Genomic DNA, 16,975 nt, shown 5'->3' with positions numbered 1-16,975 from the left:
AAGTCTGGACAGGAGCGCCAGCAGTCCTCGTGCTCGTACAACCCGCTGAACGTGCCTGCAATACCCCGGGGGTTCTGCACAGGAACAGCAGGTCAGCTGGAAGGGTTTGACTCCTTGGTTAACCGAAATGTGTGTACTTCCCTTAAGGAATTATGTTTGTCACCGCTTTGCTTTGGGAGATAATTTCAGCATGCTGGCTGCAACGGACTTTTCAAGCTAACTCAGTCTGCCGAGAGCTTGCGTTCCACTGACGGCTTTCTTGCCCACAGTACTCCAAAGGGGAGAAATAACCAACTTCCCCGTGGACGAACACGATGAGTACAGAGCCTCAAACATGAAAATGGTCAGACTGGAGAAAATAATGACACCCGGGAAGGTTAAGAAAATCCGAGGGGGTCGGCCGCTCGCGGCTATTCCGGATGGAAACCCAGGCAACACTGCTCATCAGGTTGGAGAAAATAATAACATCCGAGAGGGTTAATAATATCCGAGGGGGTCGGCCGCTCCCGGCTCTTCCACCCGGGCAACACCGCTGAAGGTCGTTCTCTAGGCCCGATGCCGCTAGAGTGACTGGCTGCCTGCCTTAACCCAGCGGGCACTAAACAGTAATATTGTAATGTTGCTCTATGAGGCTACGTATGCGCTTAACACGCATTAGTTCCCGTAGTCTTACTGCTAGCTAGTACTGACGCCTTTACTTCGACGTACCCGCCCATCACTATCATTATAGCGCACCGAACTGGTGACGGCGCAGGCTTGCTAGCTGTCTAGAGTGGCTGAAGGCCCGTGAGACTTTGTCGTATCGTAGTAACAGCCGTTTTATGCTCTACATACTTCATTGGCTTGGCTCTGCAACTCGGAACGCCGGCAACCAGGTGCGGAAGGCGGAGGCAAAAAAAAGCGCTTGAAAGGAAATATGGGCATGCTCTAGTCAGAAGTGGATAAAAAGCACATATGCCATGACCGTGGTGTGACTCCGATGCCTTTAATGTCCTAATACATTAGAATCGCTGCCCTAACTGCTCGTGATATCCAGGGGTGCACGACGCATCGGCGGGCTCTCCTAGCACCAGCAACCAGTGCATTTTGTCTTGCATATGCATACAAAAAATATTCGAATGGAGAGTTTACAGGGATGGAAATAACCCCCGATGGGGTAGTACAGAGAACGGTAGACTATTTTCGAAACACCATTAACACACCGTTGCACAAGTTCGCCCCTAGACACTAGGAAATGAGATGAAGCTGTCGTAATGACAATGTATCGGATATGCTGGCAATCTATACACACTGCAAGTACTAACCTGTGATATCTAACAGCCTGCTCCACAACCAAAGCCACTGTGAAGGAGCTCAATCGTAAATGAGCTCAACTCTGGAGGAGTAATCTCTGCAACTAGAGGCAGTTTACTTCACACGGGAGAACATTTCACCAGCATATTGAGAAGGGAGGTCTGTACGATGCTTTGAGATGGCTTTGTCCCTGTATCCCATCATGATGAAAAACGCATCCAAGAAAGGCAGTGGAGACAGCGCAGCTTCTAAACCGTCTCTCCGCAGTACAGGTGAAGATACAGACTACAAAGGCTCTGCTCCCGATGCAGGGTGTTTGCTATCTACGCTTGCTTCTGCAGTGGTGCTGGGAAAATTCAATGTCTGGGTATCCAACAATTCTCGGCGACTCTGCTTCTTGTCTGCATTCACTTTCCCGAAAGGGATGAATGTGGAAGTGCACGCGCAACACCATTACGGTGGACGTGAATAGAAAGTCCGAACCCTAGATCCTGCTTCCCGCTTGGTCCTCCCTTAAAGTGCGATGTAACAGGCTGCGATTCAGTTGAATAAAAGAAATCCGCTGCACACGGGCGCTCTATAGGGAGGAATAAAGGGGCAAACGAGATGTTGTGCGCTTGTCTTCGGGGTTGCCAAGCACCCTCAGCGCCTCAACCGTTTTGACATGGACAGTTGCGCAGCAAGTAGTACCGCTCAAATACGGAATACTGCTATGACCTTCAAACATAAAAACTTGTAGCAAGTGAATTAAACAGATGCCTCTTCTTGTAGGTCATTCGCTTGTGCTCTATCATCTGCGAAATCGGCGTTGTCTGACTCTTCAACGGAGGCTGCTGATGGACTGTTAATCAATTCCGCCTCGTTGTGCTCCGGTTCTGGCGGAACTATAACTGGCACCTTTAAGGTCTGTCCACCTGCGCGCGTCTGCTGTTCTCTCTCCGCCTCCAAGACGCTCTGCAGTAGGGACTCGGGAATAGCGTCCACAGCCTCAGACGCTGCAGATTGTCGCACAGCAAAGTCCACACCGGGTTCAACTAGGTCCAAAAACAGACAAATACATTCCCAAAGAGGGCCAGAAATACTCCGGAAAGAGTGAAGGACGAAGTGAAGGACGATAGCGAACTCACAAACACTGGGAATTGCTGGACATCGTGCACTCTGCCAGCCTTCTCCACCACAGAAGCCACTAAATACTAAATCTCTTACTTTCGTGCACAGGCGATTCACTGCCCTCTGTAACCCATGAGGTCGAGTTCCCCGACTCCTTTTCACTGCTCCTCGATTCAGTGAGAGAAACGAATCTTTGGGCTAGCGCACGACTAAGCATCAGGTCGCAGAAAGCAACACATCAACATCACGCATTAAACACGGGCCAACAAGGAACTGGCTCAAATGAATGGGATTTGCTGCTGCATGCAGCATGCAGCAGTAGTGTCTTGTCCTCAATATAACCACATTAGCTGAAGGGGCAGCTTGGCTCATTAAGGCAATATTACAGTCACATCAAAGCCTCCTAAAAACAGCGCAGTCTTACCGGCAGACAAGGGTAAGCCACTTGCGTTCGTCCGAGAGAAGCAAATCTGAAACGACCTGAATGCAACGCGAATAGAAACAGAGAAGTGCGTGGAACGTAAGCACACAGCAATCTGGATCCAGAATGCAGGGAAGAGGCGAATAAACCAAAGGATGTCCTGGTCGCGTGGTGCGGCGGTCACTTACTCTCTGCAGCGCTATACTTGTAAAGCGGATGTGAACTTCCTTTCCTTCTGGTGTTGCAAGAACGCCGGTCCAGGGTGATCCTGCTGCACGGCCTGCATCCAAATCTGTTTCAAAAGTCTGATGCTGTTTCGTCGTAGAGTCAGGTGCTGAGTGGTCTTCGTCTTGAGAACCCTTCTCATTGCCGGCAGCTGCAACCTTCGCTGGCGTTACAATCCCCCCTGCCTTCATGACGCTGGGGCGGCGTTCATGTCCAGGGCCGAGCCCCGGAAACGGTGCGTGCTCTAAGGTGGTGCTATGCGGTGCTTGCGTACCAGCACCACCGCTTGGCACATCCAGCAAAGTTGCAGACTTGCCATGGATAGAACCGTCTGCTCCATCTGGCGGTGTGATCGTTACTGTGGTGGCCGTATTCTGTCCAGTCGTCTTGTGTGCAGGAGTCCCGATGAAATGACTGAGCGCTTCTTGCTCTTCTTGTGACGCAGGTTCACATACCTCGAGGACATCCTTAACTATAAGCTGGTAGACAAGGTTGTAGAAGTCTTTAGAGAGCATGCGCCGTGGGTACGCCATGCGGAGTTCAGTTGGTCTGAAGGCTATGGGAAACACGGAAGCCACTTTCGCCATCATCTGCTCTTCCGGCAGAAGCCGCTCAACTGTGAACATGCAATCTGCAACGAGTTGGGGGACAAACGGTAAAGAGTTCAAGTTCGAGACAACCCGCGCTTCACTGTAACGCTTTATCCCCCATCCTCCGTCTTCCGCATCTCCCTGCTTCACAATGGGTTCATCTGCATCGCTGTCCCACTCCCACTTTTTCGCTTGCGCCACCCGTCTCCGGCGACTTCTCCTTAAGCACGCGAGGTCTTCAAAGTCCAGTGGCATCCACGACGGCCTAAAGCAAAGAAGAGCGAACTCAGCATCCGTCAGCTTGCCCCTACGGATCCTCCGTCTGTCCTCCTGCGCCAGCTGCTCCTGCACTCCCACACGGCAGTGCCCAGAGGCCCCTCCAAAACCAGTGGCATTCCGCGCTCGTCGTCGTGAAGCAAGGCGTCTCGCGAGCTGCGGCTCTTCGTTGGTAGCCGCCGAGTCCCGCGAATCGACTCTGTCCCGCTCATTCGCCTTAGATGACTGCTTTGGTCCCCAGTCTAACAGCCGTCGCCGGAAGCACTCAGCCAAGTAGAAGGGAGAACGCACTGGCTCTCCATCTGTGCCTTCTTCGACCGCGAAAGATACAGAGCTCAGCAGAGAAGAAGCGGGGGGAGGCATGAGCTCCAGAGCCGCCGCATCTGGAGGCATACAAGAAGGAGCCAACCCATCGTACTGAGCCTGTTTCCTCCAGTCCGCCCTACATACCCACAAATCACACGAAAAAGCAAGCTGCTTAAGTCAGATACGTGAAAGTGTTGCACCCGAATATGCTTGTGCAGATGAAAAATTGTGGGTCTCGCACGTGAAATCCAGAGCATTAAGACCTAGAGAGAATTCCAACTGAAGCAGAGAGCCGTCACTGCTTCAACGCTCACTGTTCAGCATCCGCAGACGAAGGAGGAATGAAGACCTCATCTGGTTCTAAGCCTAAATCCATTCTTTGTTTATTGAGAGTCTTTAGCAGACCAATGACCGCCACAATGACCTCATCATCCACATAGCGAACCTCTGTGTCATCTTCATCGCTGGAATCGTCGGAAGGCGGCGGGCCCTGCGAAGGCTCCTGACTGGCCCCTTGAGACCTGGGGGTCCTCGTTTCCCTTGGCGTTTCATATTCTTGTTGAAGGTCCTGGTACTGCTTGCCCATGCGCTGTAGCAGCAGACGTCTATACCTCAGTTCGAAGTTGCGCGTATTTTCTCTCAAGAGATTGTCGGCTCCGCGGGTCTTTCGCTTTCGTTCCTTCAGAACCACATGGCCATCCTTCACCAGCTGCTTGGCTGTTAGGAAAATATACTTGGGAATTCCTGAACACCACAGCAGCTTAAAAAGCCAACGCGAACATAAACTCAATCAAACAACAAGTGAACATCGGAATATGAACTTTGAGCGCAGACCCAGAAACGCCACGTGGAAACAGCTGCGCAAAAAAAAGACGCGTGGCTCTGGGTTATATACACTGCGCATGCGTGCCGTTAGCAGCAAAATTCACCTGCTGATACACGGTGCACATAGTGCACGAACTCGGCAGTCAAGTACTTCCGGTTTATATGCAGGCAGTGGGACAAGAAGCTCGCAGTCTCATCCTCATTCAGCTTGCCTGTGTGCACCAGCAGCAGAGCAGCAACACTTCTGCTTACTGTCAACTTCAAACCCTAGAAAGCCGGGCTATAACAGAATTCGTCTCTTAAAAGGTAAGGTACCACGGGGCCACCCCTTCGCTTAGCTTACGCAGCTCAATGTATGCGTTGTTGTCCTTAGCCATTTGGACAAGTTGCTGCTGCTCCGGGACATTGTCAGTGGTGTCACTGTGCATTACACGCAAACAATTGCACATGCGCCTCAAACCATAAACCCGTTAAACAGCTGTGGCCATGAAGCCGGGATTACTCCAAAACAAGTATACACGCCAGCTGGCGCACCTGCATATGAGGACAAAAACCAGCGGCTGGTAGAACTGCGAGGGAAGAGGCTTGCATAGACTAGTGGACTGCACGGGGTGCGCCTTCCCGCTGCTGTCCACCACTGTCGCAGTGCGATAGCCTTTGCCTGTAAGCAGCACAAAACGACGGCCTAACTTTTTGCAGTAGTCGCCATCTAAAGACCTTCCAGTGACGGGCAGCCACTGCTAGAACCTTGTAATCAAAGGCAGGAAAATTGAAAGCTACTGGGTAAGACAAAAACAGCCCAGCCCCAAGACCGAACGCAAATGAGAGGTGCTTGTGTGGACGGGTGGAGGGCCAAAAGGGGGGTTCTTCATACGTACACCACCAACATTTGCGCGAGTGTTTGCACCGCCACTCTTTCAAGTTTCTCATGTCATCATCCAGACGGTGTTGACGACGAACAAGAGAAACCCGGGCCACAAGGCGAGCGACTCTCCAGCTGTCGCGGTCCATCTATACCAAACAGCGACAGCACAAACAGCCCACGCACGGGAGGAGACCATCAACTAGTGCAGCTCCGGGGTGACCAGGCCCAACAGCCCACTCGCTATTCCCCACTTGTCTTGCCTACAGCGGAGGTGGACGAACCTCAGCGAAGACACTAGTGCCCGTGCGAACATGTAAAACCACAATGGAGCTTTCGAAGAGGGAAAACCCGTTGACGAGAGACGCGATGATTGGCGCAATCGACTCCCCGCTCGGCTGCACATCCACATCAGCTCTCGCAGCAAAATAACGTTAGGGAACAGTAACGACAACAACTGAAACAGGTCACTAAGCACTATTAGTTACACTGAGCAACGAAGAGGCACTGCGTTCACCAGCAATCTTGCTTTCGATATGTGGCTTCAGCACTTACCCCGTATAAATATCGTGGAGTAGACCCCTCGCTGTCAGAAGTCTGGCTGTCATCTGCGGCAGTAGCATATCACCCTGCGTATTAGCAATTACTGCCGCGTTTCTGTCCAAGGTCGCCCATGAGACGGTGCACTCAGTCATCTAGACAGGCATAGGGTGCTCCGTTGTACTACACTGGTTTAGAGACCCATGTGACACACACTCCCTGTTAGTGTGCGGGCTTCGATGCCCCTGTGACAATTTGCACTGTCCAAGCACATTAAGGCCGCACTGGAAATCTACATGTGGAGTGGTAGAGTCAGGGTGTCGACGTGCCTGAATTTGCTTCAGCCAGACCCAAGTCTACTCCAATATTCTTAACTAATGCTTGTGGGGCAATCCGACGGCCTGCTTGTTCCACCCACTCTGCAGGCCTGTGCAGCAGAGCCATAGTGGGCGACATGGGGACATATCCCTGAGGCACAGCAGATCACAAAGTGCCTAGCGTCTCAAGCGAATGAGTAATGAGGTGAGGCGCAAAATGCGTTAATCTACCGGCCGAAAAGTCCGTAGGCCAGAATGTGGCTCCCATTGATGGAAAATCCTCATAAACGATAATCGCACGGATACCTAGCGATGCGCCCCTAACGTACAAATACTTCTCCATAGCCCACCTGCTTGCGAAGTTGCTTCATGCACTTTCGGCGCTCTTTCGCGAGGCGTTGATTTTCAGGTAGCTCATGCGGCAGGACTAAACCGTGCACGACAGTCTTCATCTCCTCCAGCCGCCTGACGACAAAAGCAAACATTTTTCCCATCCCCGCAACCGAGAGTGGAACCCCTGTAGACCACGTGAAAACCAAGTCTGAGGAATGAACGCAGGTAGCTGAGGAAGTTACCAGTGGAACGACGGATGTATGAGTTCCTTTGTAAGGCCGTAAACTGAGTTGTCGCGGTCAATGCGAGAATAACCCTTTTTCTCGCGGTTGTCACTGACACGCCAACGCTGTACACGCACACCCACAGACGTCCGCCAAACGTAAAGGCAATCACGTGTTGCAGTAGATGCCATCCGTAGCGCCTCCTAAAGCTATAGTTGGAGCGCAAAGGTAGTGCAGTGTTTCAAATACTTACTTCGACCATTTCTGTACAAAGCTTTCTCCAAGCGAGTAAAGGAACGTTGCCGATGTTGAGATTAGGTGAATCTGGCATGTTGCTGATGCAAAACATCTGGCGATTTGATTTCTTAGAGCCTGTTCAAGGACCACAAGCACTTGGATAACAGCACGAGGTTCGTCTGGTCTCCGCATACATTCAAGTGCATTCCTAGAGCGCATTTTGAGGTTCTGTTGGCCAGCCCGAAGCCTCATCATGTGCGTAAACTGAAAATCATATGACACCAACCCACCAAATTCGCGAATATAATCCTCCAGCTCCTTCGCGCCTAAGCCTTCTCTTCCCTTGATGACCATCACCCCGCCGACTTCCAGTAAAGGCTGCAGCTGCGGCATGTACGGCTCGTACCTGAGCCAGCACATGCCAAACAATACTTGACGCGGCGCTTATCCGTGAAAGGCCGCATCATTAGTTAAGCACTATTTTGCTTCTCTATGCAAATACACCATTTATTTGGGCACCAACAATTCTGAGTCTCACCATTCATGGGCGAACACGGGCCCACAAGGCACTGGGTAATCCAAAGGAGGCCGCACTGCCTTCCCCTGCTGTTTATACATCGTCGACGGCTCGAGGATACTTTGCAGCTGGTTGCGGCATGGCCACCCTGGCCAGGACAAAAGCGGCCCCTGAACCACAAATAACTTGCTGGGTAGCCTCCAAATTTCTACCTCTGCAATAAGGAATTGAATTATGCAAGAATCTACAACTCCAAACGGCTCATAGTTCTATTCGCCTCAATCCTACTCCGAGTTGTTCTACTACGGCAGACGACGTACCAATTCTGGGCCGGTTTTCACCGTGCTAATGAGCGCTCCAGTTGGCATGAACACTTCTATGGGATGCTCCTTCCCCTTGACCTTCATGCTCGGCAGCTGTTTGAATTCCATGGCATGCTCTGCCGCGCGGTGCGTGTTCCTGAGCACACAAAACCGCATCCACTGGCTCCGAATATCGAACAAAAGACGACTAGCTGCTGCATTGATCAGGATGAATCTGCAGGGGCTAGATAACTAGAGGTTTTTTGGCGCTTTCTACACGTCTCCTGTACTAGCACTGTCTTACGCATCGACATATATTTCGCGGGGCCCCGCCTTTGCCATGAGCCTGGCCGCGAGGTTGACGAAGTCCCCCAACGCTGTGTATTCCTTCCGTAAGTCATTTCCGACAGTCTGCACAGAAACCACAACGGTGAGATGCCTTTCGGCGCTCTGGCGACAGTCGACTGCGACGAAGCCAGGCATCTGCTTCTACCTGCTGAACTACTTCAAGGTTCGCATACCCCACACCAGACCCGGCCGCTGGTGATGCCAATTCCAGCGTCAAGTCCAAACATCTTCATGCCGTCAATCACACGCAGTCCCGCCATGATGGCTGAGAGAAAGTGCGAGGCACAAACAGCAACCGGAGCGGGAACTCGCAAATGCGTGTCAGCTCACAATAGCACTGCGATCCCAGGCTCCAGTATTAAGCCCAAACGTCCTATGGTTTGCCTCACATTCTGGTTTGCTTTCGCAGCTATTTGTACTCACCTCGAACAGGGTCATCTAGGTGATACACTGGAGGCAATCCGAACATTACGAGCAGCAAAACCCCTTTGTCGTCCACAAGGAATTTATTCACAGATCCTTCCTGCAAGCATGAGCGAGAGCAATGACGCAATAACAACTTCCTGCGGGTTCAACCGTGATAATGCACCGGAAAAGGCAAAGCTAGGGTTATGCAACTAGCTTAAATTGCCCATAAGGACCGCACCATGGTATACGCTGCCTTCTGGGTCATCTTCATGAGCTTGTGGGCAACTTGACTTCCAGTTGCGGACGAAACATCAAGTCCCCGCACGCAAATGAACATCACCGACACCTGAGAACAATGCAATGAGACTAACGCCATCTTAAGCATAATTACCTACAATGCTGTGTGTTTCCAATGCGAGGCAAGCTTTCAACGCAGGACTTACCGTCCTCAGTTCGTTCAGGAACACGTTGCAGCCCGATTTGAGTCGTCTGAAGACCGCCGGTGGGATATACCTGAGAGAGCCAATCACCCAGTGTCCCACGAGAAGCAGCTCAGCTCTGTTTCGGTGCAAGGCTCCGGGTCTAGGCTACGTCAGCCATTGATGTAAGACAAAAAACACAAAAATGTCGGGGAGATACTGGGTGCATATTTGCTTACCTGCGGAGGAGGTCAACATCGTCTGCGTCGACTTCAATGGGAGCTAGGGGAGGGGGAGGTTCAACCTTCCAATCGGCAAGCTTGTGGATTCTCTCCAGTTCTTCCTCCTCTGCGTCGTCATTCGGTGCCTCTTCTTCTCCACTGGAATGGCTACCCTGTTGCCGCTCGTGAGCAATCTTCACCAAATCATCCGCATGAGGCAACAGCCGGTAAAACTGCCTCCCAGGCGGGGAATCGCTCACGGGCTCCAACGTAGCAACGCCGTGCATCGCATTTGCCATCGTTGGCGAAATAACCGTCTCGCCTGGCGCAAAAAACACGATCAAGTACTTACCGCATGCCCTTAAGACATCTCTGTGGGGGAAAGGCTAAGATTTCGGGTATCAACACATATATGCGAAAAAGAGGGAAGAGAAGGGAAGCCAACTTGTAGGGGCAAACTTGCCTGTGCTAGCTAGCGGCTCCGCAATTGAAATTTCTTCTAAAGGTGCTCCTGCCACCACGTACTCCCACCGATCCATGATGCCTCCAACCTGATCATCCTCAGAAGCGCAAAACTAATAAACATTCGAGCCTCCAAACGCTTAAGCCTAAAGCAGGCACCAATTGTCGCGCCTTCTCGCTTACAGATTCTTCTACAGAGGGATCCCTCCATGGCAATGGAGTTGACCCTGCAACCAACTGCTGCTGCTGGAAGCTCAAGCAGAGAAGGACTGAGTCGTCATGACGTTCGTTATTTTCTTTAGTGGTACTTACTCAGCACACACAACAGCAGGTGCCTAAGAACATTTACGTGAAGAAATGCTGCGAACACGCTCACGCTCGCTGAACTACGGACCTGTAGAATTGTGACCCGCCCAAAGCCAGCACCAATGTGCAGAGTCAATGTCTTCCCAGCAAAGCCTGTCGGGTACTTGTGTAGTGACTGGTGAAGGTTCATGCAGCATTTTGCGGCCAAAAGACAAGCCTGTCGAGCATCCACTCGGTATTCGTTGTCGTCCGCTCCGTTTATCTCTTCGCCTCAACAAACGAACATAGCAAATGCCAGACAAAAGTGTTTAACAACGATGCCGAAATAGCTGGGTATCAGACGTAGGCGATTTGAAAGCACTTGAGACAATTCACACTCCGTGCATCAGCCCTAATGCAACAGAAAAAGGTGTTTCACCTGTGGCAGCATCACGGCGATCCTCCTCCTCTTCATCATCTACTGGCCATACAACTGTCAGAGCATCGCCGCTGAATTTGATGATGTCTCCTCCCCAGAAGTGCACAATGCGAATAATCTTGTCAAAAAACTTATTGATAATCTGAAGGATACACAACACCTCACCATCCTCACAAATTATCTCGTGCTGCAGCATTAACCGTCTTTCANAATCTGAAGGATACACAACACCTCACCATCCTCACAAATTATCTCGTGCTGCAGCATTAACCGTCTTTCATGCAACTAAAGTCATAAATAGGTCCATGCCCATCTGCCTATTGGTTTGTTCGCTTCAAGCGGCAGAACAGTGAGCTCGACCCACACCGCCAAGTCGTTCTGCGCCATTCGGTTGGGTGTCAAGGGCCTCCGTGAGTGCTGTAAAGCCACTTGCGTCGCAGAAGACCTGCAATAAAGGCGGACAGTAGCAAATGATCACTCCCAAGAAGCGCAGTTCAGAGCGAATGCACTCTGTATCCGCTTATGCAACTCTCTTCGGTGCACGCCAGCTAAAACCCTAGCACAAGGAAGCTGCTCCTTAGCCATCTACACTAAGAAAGCATCCACAAGAGACAGTAAGACACCCCAACAGCAAATGCATTGCTACTAGGTCAAGACGTACAACGGCAGCCGTGAAGCTCTCAACTTGCACGTCGAAGTCATCCGAGTACCTGCAGCAATGCACACAGACCGTCGAACTGCCTGCGGCTTGCTCTCAGGTTCTGCAGCTTCACCCCCCATCTGATTCCACACCCGCCAGGCCAAACAACCAAACAGCCGCCATACAGTTGCAGCATTTCGTCGACGCTCACCTGATGCGTTTGTCTGCAATGGCTTCTAGCACTGTCCTGGGCACGAAGCAGGAGAACTGCTTCACATCAAGCGAGTGCCCTGCACACGAGAAGAACCAGCCAGCAATTCATGCTCCAAGAAATTTCATTTGCCTCAGCAACCCACGCCCCGACCCCTTAAGCGGAAATACGCAGCTACGGCGAGGGACAGATAAAGCCACGAGCAAGCAACTGACCAAGTGTGTCGGCGATCTTGTCCGGCCTAGCCGACCGTTGCTGCATTGACGCGTTAAGTCGCCGTTCGCACCTCAAGGCAAGCCAACGCCAGTCCTGCGAGACTGCATCTCCCTGAAGACAAAATACGACAAGCAAGCAGCAGAAGCAAATGCATGAATGCCAAATCACCTTAGGCTCGCCTCGCCTCTCCTTCACGGTGCTACACGCCTCCCAGCCAATCCCATATGCATCCAAACATGTCGCTCAGTAACACAACAGCAGCAGCCACTGATGCCTTCAGCAACACATAAACTGCAACAGATGGAGAAGCGCGTGCACGCCCGTTTAAAGCTGTTGCACTGAAACTCACCTGAGGCATCAGAGTCTCGGATGACTGTTCAATAGGCGGTGGCCTCTCTGGGGCTTGGGAGCGGCGCCGTGAGCTGCCCCACAGAGAAAATCCCTCGTAGAGACCACCGGGGCGACTGGCGGAAGTCCCTCCTTCCAACAAACGCACATAAAACCGCATTCCTCACCTGCTGCAGATACATATTCGACTCTCCAAGCCGTCGGATGCTGTGCAACCAGAGGTACGCGAGTCTCTCTTAATACACAGCTAAACTCTATCCGCAAAGTCTACAGTTCCGCCCAAAGCAAAAACACTCAACACAGGATGGGGAGTAAAGGACGTTTGGCCGGGCTACGCACTGTACAGCGCTGCGCGCCACAGTTGCGACTTTCCAGGCTNGGAGTAAAGGACGTTTGGCCGGGCTACGCACTGTACAGCGCTGCGCGCCACAGTTGCGACTTTCCAGGCTCAAACTCGCAGTTGCTTCGTGAAAAAGAGATGATACCCAATGCAAATAGTCACTGTTGCTTCTGTAAGGTCCTCGTAAGTCATACTGCATGTAGGCCTCGCCGAGTGGCAGGAGACAAAGAACCGGTTCTGCGGAACACATGCTTGGAGCGTGTGTTCTCCGACGCCTCTTCGCTTTGTCTTACCATCGTCGTAGCTTGAGCGATGCAGACGGTTCCCCATCGACTGAACAAGTGATCATGCGAAAACTCTAAGCGCTGGAGGCTTCTTCGCCGTCTCCTTTCGGCCTTTGAGTCCGTCTACGCAGCATGCTTAAGACCGCCTGACACTATAGCAGTAGCATCCCCAGACACTTACACGCAAAAAATGCACGCTGTGTTGAAGGAAGCGTAGTTACGCTCCAGAGTCCAACGGAGGTTTTCGCAGAATGCGCTGTCTCGCGCGGTGTATAGGGTAATGGCTCCCACCCCCAACAGTGCTTCTCTGCGCAGCAGAGAAGATGATCCAAGTCGGACTGAAAAATCGATTTCGGCCAGATATTTTGTCTCCCGTGTTTTTACACTGGGAAGAGCAGCTCAGCCCAACTCGCAGCCGCGGTGTCGGTGGACCTCGATGGAGAGCCACTGGCTCGTGAGCGGCAACGGGTTGGCAGGAAAGCCCAAGGCTGCACCCTGACACTGCAATGTCTTTGTCTTGTTAATACCTGACACTACTTAAAACTCTACACTCTACAGAAACCTCCGGTCTGCAGTATGAAAGACGGCAGGGAAGCGCAGGCCAGGAGGCGCTCGACGAGATGGTGCCGCAGCCCCGCCGAAGCCGCATGCAAGAAGACAGTCGATCGTTGCAATTGTAGATGCAATCATANTGGTGCCGCAGCCCCGCCGAAGCCGCATGCAAGAAGACAGTCGATCGTTGCAATTGTAGATGCAATCATAGATTAAAAACCCATAATTCCTCCAGTTTTTGTGCACTTTCAATCATTCAGCCTCCTCCTGCAGTGTGGCTCAACGGGGCTTGTTGGAATATGTGGGTTTACCATTCTTCGGGAGAGCATATCCACGGTTAGGCGGCGCTTGTCTGCCTCGTGCGTGTCGATCAGTAGTGAACATTTACGAGTTAAAGCCATGAGTAGGATCTTCTTCGAAAGTGGCATTCTCCTGCAGTAGAAGAGATGCCTTGCAACGCCCGCCCTGTTGTACACGCCCGCAGATGATCTGCATATTCTATGGATGGAAGGAAGAAGTGTCTCCTGAAGCGTAAAGCTTTCTTCAGATCATTCAAAGTATGCACTGGTGGCGTTCGACGGCAAGCTGTTGACTGTTCGGCAGTCACCTCTGCAAATTCAATGATGAAATTTTGACTTCGTTGTGCGCAACTGGTGACGAGGAATGAGGCTCCCTTACACTGCGCCGCCAAGACCTCGGAACTTCCCTGCAACGCCTCTGATACAGTGTGCCTGCTGCCGCTTTCCGACTTGGTGGGGAGGAGATAACCCAGGAGAAGTAGTATACAAAGCGGATGGTGGTGCAGCACCAGTCGCCCAGGAGGACATTCAGAGCACGAAGACGCAGCAGAGCAGGTCGAAAGCACTCAGCAGAACAGCATATCGAATTACACTTCAACCGCTGCATGCTAAGCTTCTGCCACCACACTCTCGTCAGGCTCCGCCACAGACTTTATTTACCCCAGTAGCCGCAGCCTCCACGACTTTTTCCCCGCAGCCTCATTTGCATGTCTCACGTAGCTCGTTGGCGTCAGTCCATGGGGCGATTCCCCACTTTCTGTCCGACCTTCAGCCGCAAAGGTGCAGAGGCGGCCGGGCAGAGGACGCTTTAACGAGGAGAGGAGAGGCGGACAGCGAGGTGACATCAGCAGCACAGAGTGGCGGTGTCAGTGCATCGACAGATTCTGAACTGCTGCCCGTTGTTTCCGCTGGAACCCATGGAGCCCTCTCTGATTCTCCTTCCTTTTGCGATGAAACATCTCAGAGAGGCGACGGGAAGTGCGACCTGCTACAGCTGCAGAGCCGCTACGANCCTTTTGCGATGAAACATCTCAGAGAGGCGACGGGAAGTGCGACCTGCTACAGCTGCAGAGCCGCTACGACGCGCTGCTGCACAACCCTCAGGCATTCAGCATGCAGGTGCAGCTACTGCACGCATGCATTCAAAATGCGCAACAGCAGCTAGCGAAGAGTGTGTACATGAAGGAGCTGCTGCCGTTGCAGCAGCGGCTCCGCACCCCAGGCACCGATGCGTGTTTGCAGGTGCACCCTCTTCTCTACGCTGCTTTCTGCATGTACAACCCGAGTCATATTCGCATTGCTGCAGCAAAGCGTGTGGGTGCTGCGGAGCACTTCCTCGGTGAGTATTTAAAGGCCAGAGGCAGCAGGGGATACAGACGCAGACCTGTCTCAGAGATCAGCAGGCGGGGCAGAGCTGCAGCTGATGAGTGGCTGGCGCATACCTCTCTCAGCAACATATGCATCTACCCCTTAGAGGCCTTGTCCCCGCAGCTGCGCCTCTTTTCTTTAGCGGCCCCACAGCGGCTGGCCGCCTGGGAAGCCATTCTTTCTCGAGCTCTTGCAGTGTAATGCCAGTGAATGGTGGAGTACATGCGCCTGCATTGTAGAGTGGCATCGATGCAGATATCTCGCGCCTAGGCTTACTTTGCCTTCCTTGGGCGGTTGACGGCTGCTGGCCCGGGAAACGCCCATCACACGGATTCATTTTGATCTCAAGGTGCCAGCCGGGGGATGGCGTCATAGGAAACCAGCATTCACCAGGAAAGTGCATCGCAGCGCCGATGCGCTGCTACATAGTTTTTTATTGAGCATTTAGGTCTTTCTNTCACCAGGAAAGTGCATCGCAGCGCCGATGCGCTGCTACATAGTTTTTTATTGAGCATTTAGGTCTTTCTCTTGATATGTTGCAAGTTGCAAACCGCGTGGGGTGTTACGCGATGCAAGAATACGTCAGACGTGCCCTTGGCTAGATGGCTGAGTGGTTTAAGGCAGTGCCTTCAGGCCGCAGTTCTCGAGGGCGTGGTTTCGAACCGCCCTCCGGTCAATTCATGTGCGTACGGACAGCGGCAGGGTGTCTATGGCAGTTCATTTTCTTGGCATTATTTTTAACATGCCGTCCAGTGAGCTAAGAGCTAATATCATTGTGTGCCGCCTTCTACAACCCGTAGGGAATTTGCGCTGCTGGTGGATCGCCCAAGGGTTTAGAAAGAGCTTGCAAACGCTGTAAGTTCTGCCTTTGTGAGCTGTGGGTGAATGCCTCGTGGCTATGTGCTCGGAGCAGAACAGAGGATAGAGCTGAATCTGATTGTGATGCGAGTAAAGAAGGACCGGTGTAGCAACTCGCCGCAGTCCCTCCCCAGTCGATGACGAAGGTCGGGAGACGTACGCTTCACAGTAAACACATGGGAGCACAGCCGAACTGCTTATAGTCCCAGGATTCCTAGTCGTCCCCTCACTGTCACGCATTGTAGGCGAGGACGGAGCAAATTAACTGAGCGCTCCTTCAGGGTAAACCTTAGCCCGACTGTTAAGGTTTACCCTTCACTGGTAAAACTTGAAAGTGGTTAGTGGGAACAAGAGAACCACTAGGCGAGGCTAGGTGTGTCCAAATTTAACTACTCTCATGAGCGTAAACACTTTACTGGGAGATATGGTGAAGATCATACAATGTTGTTCTGCAAAGCTGTGTTTTTTTCTCCAACAAAACAGGTGAAGTACGAATGCTCGATATTTCGACAACAGTGTCTGTCTGAGTTGCTCGTAGAAAGCCGCGAGCTGCAATGACGCGTTACGATGGACGGCGGAGTCGAGGTTCTTACTAACTGCGTTATGAATTAGTTGCCATAAGACGATTCAGACCAAAGTACTCCCCCATGTACAGCAGTTGAGCAGAGGAGTCCCATTAATACGAATGCAGTTGGGGGGCGTGCAGACACTCACAATAGTTCAACAGTACTACAGCACACGGGCGTACGTGCAATGCAGACCGTAGTTGAACGCCTCATAAGTTGCGAAGTTGCCTGAGTGGATGGACTTGGAAGGAGAACCCCTCACCTTAAAACATAACTGAGTTCATTTAATTCAAGATATTCGTTTGTGTATTTGATCTGAAACTCACTTATCAC

The 16,975-nt window shown here is 51.9% G+C and overlaps 2 protein-coding genes across 2 annotated transcripts; one reads left to right on the top strand and one right to left on the bottom strand.

Moving 5' to 3' along the window:
- Positions 1–2,040: 2,040 nt before the first annotated feature.
- EMH_0069020 (adenylate cyclase, putative) lies at positions 2,041–12,535 on the bottom strand (the record flags this gene model as incomplete). The annotated part of the gene is given in 31 exon segments (XM_013502062.1): positions 2,041–2,288; positions 2,500–2,612; positions 2,828–2,883; positions 3,013–4,357; positions 4,536–4,965; positions 5,151–5,258; positions 5,390–5,466; positions 5,581–5,707; positions 5,925–6,057; positions 6,193–6,306; positions 6,464–6,516; positions 6,799–6,916; positions 7,116–7,230; positions 7,341–7,447; positions 7,576–7,694; positions 7,850–7,965; positions 8,098–8,246; positions 8,397–8,535; positions 8,683–8,789; positions 8,912–8,991; positions 9,150–9,249; positions 9,373–9,480; positions 9,578–9,647; positions 9,793–10,096; positions 10,961–11,169; position 11,173; positions 11,327–11,405; positions 11,622–11,670; positions 11,812–11,890; positions 12,027–12,138; positions 12,377–12,535. Coding segments are annotated over 31 exon segments (5,124 nt in total).
- Positions 12,536–12,963: 428 nt separating this feature from the next.
- On the top strand, positions 12,964–15,419 carry EMH_0068910 (uncharacterized protein; the record flags this gene model as incomplete). Its single annotated transcript, XM_013502061.1, is given in 5 exon segments — positions 12,964–13,056; positions 13,250–13,331; positions 14,623–14,688; positions 14,815–14,861; positions 14,865–15,419. Coding segments are annotated over 5 exon segments (843 nt in total).
- Positions 15,420–16,975: the final 1,556 nt, after the last annotated feature.

The sequence above is a fragment of the Eimeria mitis genome, genomic scaffold (assembly GCF_000499745.2).
Source record: "Eimeria mitis Houghton genomic scaffold, Emh_scaff82, whole genome shotgun sequence".
Classification (NCBI taxonomy): domain Eukaryota; phylum Apicomplexa; class Conoidasida; order Eucoccidiorida; family Eimeriidae; genus Eimeria; species Eimeria mitis.
Note: the sequence above shows the minus strand (reverse complement) of the source record. Positions and strands in the feature narration are given on the sequence as shown.